The 5,167-nt window shown below is 57.3% G+C and overlaps 1 protein-coding gene across 1 annotated transcript; it reads right to left on the bottom strand.

Moving 5' to 3' along the window:
• Positions 1-255: 255 nt before the first annotated feature.
• Positions 256-3,367, bottom strand: PRLHR (prolactin releasing hormone receptor). The gene is made up of 2 exons (XM_036027375.1): positions 3,233-3,367; positions 256-2,987 (listed from the first exon to the last, which is right to left on the bottom strand). The coding sequence occupies exon 2, from the start codon at positions 2,979-2,981 to the stop codon at positions 1,869-1,871; it is 1,113 nt and encodes a 370-aa protein (XP_035883268.1). The 5' UTR covers positions 2,982-2,987; positions 3,233-3,367; the 3' UTR covers positions 256-1,868.
• Between the last annotated feature and the right edge of the window lie 1,800 nt (positions 3,368-5,167).

Here is a 5,167-nt window from a genome sequence, read left to right on the forward strand (position 1 = left end):
CCCCAGTGGTTCTGGGAGCCACCAGGGCTGGGAACCCATGAACTCAACCTTGCAACAATGAGAGCACAACGAAGCCCCAACCAATCCCATCCTTTCCTCCGTGGCCTCCACTCCCCACACAGACCCCTGCAAAGAATGCTCCCAGGAGGCAGGGCCTGTGTGGCCTTGGGCCTCCCGAGTGAGGAGCTGCTGGGAATGCAGGAGCTGGTCCCTGGGGTGCCTGGGAGATGCATTCCCCAGGGGCAGGGCAGTCACACCGTGTTGTGGGCGGGCTGCATTATCAGAGCACACGGTCTGTTCTCCACATCCACAGAGGAAGCTGGTAGTTAGTTTCATTGCCACTGCCAAAGGTAACTGCCTGTCCCAAGTTAACCTGCCTTTTCCTTTCTCCCAAGCCAGGCTTTTCCCGTTCCTCAGAAACTGCAGACGTATAACTACTGAAGTCTCATACAGATAACGAGCCCAACCACAAACACTCACCCTTCCATCGGGATTGTTGACATTGGAGTAATAGGATTCGGCCCTCCCCCTCCCCAAATCACCGCCTCTTTTGCTTCACTTCAGGGCACACCTTAACGAGTGAAGGAGCTTATTTCTGGGAGTGAGAGAAGGGAGAGCTGGGGAAACTTGGACTCTGCTGTTCGGTGAGCTGCGGCCTTGCTGAAATCTTGCAGATGGTAACGGAGCGGCCACATGTGCTAGCTCACGCCCTGCATGCCACGGGCGCTGATCTGAGGGCGGGGTGCCACGTGTCATTTCCTACGACACCTGCCCTCGCTGCCCGGTCACTGCTCCCACACCAGTGTGGAAACCCCCGCCCCAGGGCACTTGTTCTCATTCACAGACCTGTGCCCCCTGCGACTGACAGCTCATGTCTCCCAGTCCTTGCATTCTGGGTTGATCACGTTCCAGGTAGCGCCACTACAGAGTGGATGCTGAGCAGTTGGAAGACAGCTCTGGGTCTGCTGCAGCTGAGCAACTGGAGAAGGCAAGCGAGTGCCGTGGCACACGGTTTACACCGAGCACTCAGAACAGCAAATATTTGAGAGCCACGTCTGTGGCAAACACTGGGTGCATATACACCAACACACACACATATGGGGTGTCTGTCCTACGCACAGCTGCATGTCCCCTCACACAACTGGTACATTGTCCTCTTTATTTCTATGCCTGTCTCTTTGTTGGCTAATTCACCTAAACATTTTCAAATAAAAGTGGGGCATAAGGAGGGGGGAAGTGGTAGCAAGACCTTTTGAAAGGTAGTCTGTAAGTGTTTTTACTATAAAAGCAAGTGGATTTAAAATTAAAGCCCCTTGGATGTAGAAAGGTCTTATTCAGGAAATGCTAACCCCCTAGACGTAGATTGGTAATGCCTATTTCCCTGGAACTCTAGAAATAAATGTGTTCAAATTAACGAAGCAATAGCAGGTATTATAACCCGGTTACACCCTTTTTAAAAGGCAACCTGAAAAGTGTTACCAACTCCGACGCAGCTCCTTTAAATCCTACCTCCGTTGTTCCTTTTCGTCTCACCATTTAGCAAACACAAGGGAAAGCAAGGAAGGCAGCTACGGTGCTGAAATACGGGAGAAAGAGCTTTGACTGGCCTTCAAAACATAACGAGAAAATTATAGATCCATTTTCCTCTCCCCTGCCTTCTCCAAGCAAAGCACTTGCACTTGCGACAAAGCTCAGTTAACATTTACACAGATTCAAGGACAAAGCAAGGCCACTGGACAAGCGGGCTGAGCTGGAAGTCTTGTCTGTACTGGCTTAGCCCTGGCGCTGGGAACAAGCTCTCCAGGCCAGCCTCGGTGGGCACCCAGGGGACGTGGAGCTCCCCAGCCCAGGCCTCGTGCGGCGGGGCATCAGATGACCACGCTGACTGTCAAGTTCTGGCCCTGCGGCGCGATCTTGCGGGGCCAGGCGAGCAACAGCTTGCGCAGCTCCTCGCGGAAGCTGTCGTGCAGCCAGGCGTAGATGAAGGGGTTGTAGCAAGCCGAGCTCATGGCGAGCCAGTGGCAGAGCAGCTGCACTAACCCGAAGGCGTAGGGGTCGATGGCGCGGGGGTCGAGGTCCCGCAGCAGGTTGAAGACGTGCAGCGGCAACCAGCAGATGGCGAACACGACCACAACCACCACCAGGAGGCAGAAGGTGCGCCGGCGCCGCGCACGGTCCCAGTTGGCCTGGTTCTGGGTCACGCTGCCCGGCACCACGCGGTTGCGGAGCTTCACCGATACTCGGACGTAGGACAGGAGGATGACCAGCAGGGGAAGCAGGTAGGTGCCGAACAAAAGCCCCCAAGCGTAAAGTTGGCGCTGGCGCTCCTGGGACCCCCAGAACTCCTCGCAGAGGCGCACGCGGTGCTGCTTGAGCTCTACGTGGTAGGTGTGCAAGGCCGCGGGCAGCGCCAGCACCGCGGACAGCGCCCAGATGGCCAGCACTGCGTAGGCGCTGAAGCGCAGCGAGATGCGGCGGCGCAGCGGGTGCACCAGCACGACGTAGCGGTCCACCGCGATGGTGGTGAGCGTGAACACCGACACGTACACGGTGACGGGCTGCAGGAAGAAGACCAGGCGGCACAGGCCACCGCCGAACACCCAGCCGCGTGGCTCGAAGGCGTAGGCCAGCGTGAGCGGCACGCAGGCGGTGCACATGAGCACGTCGGACAAGGCCAGGTTGCCGATGAGGAAGTTGGTCACGTTGTGCAGCCGGCGCACCCGCGCGATCACCAGCACCAGCAGGCAGTTGCCCACCAGCCCCACGACCACCACGATGCTGTAGAGCAGCACGATCAGCCCCTTCAGCTGGTGCACCAGCTGCAGACTCTGGAATGGCGTGACAGCCTGAGGGCCGGGGCCAGCCACCGACCCGTTGCCCACCGAGGCCTCTGCGCTCTGGTTGGCCGGAGTTGAGGCCACCGGTGGCAGTCCGGAAAATAAGTCGGGGACTGGGGGATCCCGGGTCGGCCGTGAGGCCATGGCCACCTATATCCAAAGAGAATCAAAGCCCGTCACTTCCCATTCTCTCTCTGCCCCCTCCTCCACCCTCCCCCACTACCCAAACACTCCCTTTGGCCAAAATACATAACAGCAAGGAAAAGTGCCATCACCCCACCTCTGCAAAAATAAATCTATGCACAGGTTGCACGTGCGCCGGTTATTTAAACGCCTTGTAGTCCATTTAGAGCCCTCGCAGTCCGAGCAAGCTAGACCCAGGAGCACTGCCCTACCTGCTAAGTGTGGCTTTGCGGGGGGAAGGTGCTTCAGGGAGGGAGGGGTAGATTCCCCGCTGGCCCCTGGAGGTCCCCGCCCACACCTGCGGTGCAGGCTTGGCGTTTCTCCGCTGGAGCTGAACAGATTCAGGAGTTGCCAGTGGGCTCGCAGCTTTTGAGGGGGACTGGGAGCGCCTCCTCCCTGCCCCGCCCCCACTCCGTCGCTCCCTTGTATGGAAAAATAAGGGCGGTGCTTAGACAGCCAGAGAGGAGGGCGCGTGCGAGGAGAAGGGAAGCAGAAGAGGAAGGCGGGGGCCGACAGCCCTGGGCGACAGAGAACCCCTACTGCAGGGGCTTGCTGCGCCCTAGGAGCGTCCCGCCTGGGGGAGAAGGGTGGGGTGGACGAGGGGACAGTGGGGACGAGAAGCGCCGGGATGACCCGGTGCCGTTTCGCCAAGGAAGGAGCGAGGGAGGAAGTGGGGTGGGGGTCTGAGATGCACCACGGTATGTGGGAGAGAGAGGAGGGACCCGTCCTTCAGCTCGGGATGCTGCGTAGAGTTTAGGCCGGGGTTAAGAGAGGAACACAGGAGGTTCCGGCAGAGAGGTAAAACGTAGTGCCCGGAGCTTTCGCGCCCTCGCCCTCCCCGGGACACACTGAGCCCTTGGCCTGGGCTGCGGCTCCGGCCAAGCCAAAGAAAGGGCTCAGCACCACGGACAGCTCCCGCCGGGCTTGCGTGTGCCTGGGAGGGGAGTTCGACCCCTTGCTGGGTCAGCTGCACTCGGAAAAGGGACCAGCCTGGCTCAAAGGGCGGCCTTGTCCCCTGCTTCCTGAGCTGGGACTGCCGTCTCCGAGAAGAGCAGGGTGGAATGGAGGCCATGAGCCCGGGTCTCTTGGGGGGTGGAAGGTGACTTGTGCTCCCGCTGTTAAGCCTCCCGGCCCCACGGCTCCCCTACTCACCCTCTTCCGCCCTCTTTCTCAGCCACCAGGCCCAGTCCCTTCTCTGCCTGTCCCTTCCAGCACAGAATGTAACTTCCTCCACTGGGACCCTCCCCTTTCCCTCCTCACCTGAGCACCCCCAGGCCTCTTCACTTCAGAGTAAAAACATACACATACAGCCTATTAGCAACTGCAGGATTTCCACGAGGGCAACACAAGTAACGAGCATTGGAGAAGCTTAAAAGTTGAATAAAATCTTCAGTTGTACGAAGTTACCATTGAAACGCAAATTAACCTGGACCGAGGTGGGGGTGGGGTAGTGAAGGAAGCTTTGGAACCTCCCTCCTGGGGAGGAAAACAGGGGCCACACACTAAACCCGACCAGCTCAGGGGAGGCCTGCACGCTGGGTCTTGCACACTCAGAGACCAAAGTAACAATAACACAGGCTGGTCTGAACACGAAAATTCCTAACAAAAAGCAGGTTAGTGTGAGCAGTCCCATCCTAGGCCTGTAGCTTCCTTGACAAAGGTCAGGCTGTGCCTTAAATAAGCCCTTCTATTGCCGTTTTACATCTAAGATAACATACCTTTAGAATATCAAAGCAATCTCTTTTTGCAGACCCCTCAGGGCCTACCCACCACACCAGAGCCCCTGACCACAGGGCCCCTCATTGCTGTCTTGTTCCCTGAATACCCTCTCCATGTGCTGTAAACATTCATTCCTACCTGCCCTGCCCCCTCCAGTGTAAAAGAAGCGTGTCTCCATTTTACTCTTTATCCAGTCCCAGAGATTTCCCTGCTTTGCTTTCTCCTCCCTCACTAACCTACCAGTAGATTTCATGTAACCCTCTTGTGTCTTCCCTTTGATTCTACTGCATAAAATAAGCTGCAAAACTGCCACTATCTGGAGCATTTTCTCAGTCCAGTGAGATTCAGCATCCCAGCAATTGTCGTCAGCTTGGCTCAAAGAAACTCCTAAAAATGTCCTGCCGGTTCAGACGCATCTTGCGCAACAC

The sequence above is a fragment of the Phyllostomus discolor genome, chromosome 5, assembly GCF_004126475.2.
Source record: "Phyllostomus discolor isolate MPI-MPIP mPhyDis1 chromosome 5, mPhyDis1.pri.v3, whole genome shotgun sequence".
Lineage (NCBI taxonomy): Eukaryota > Metazoa > Chordata > Mammalia > Chiroptera > Phyllostomidae > Phyllostomus > Phyllostomus discolor.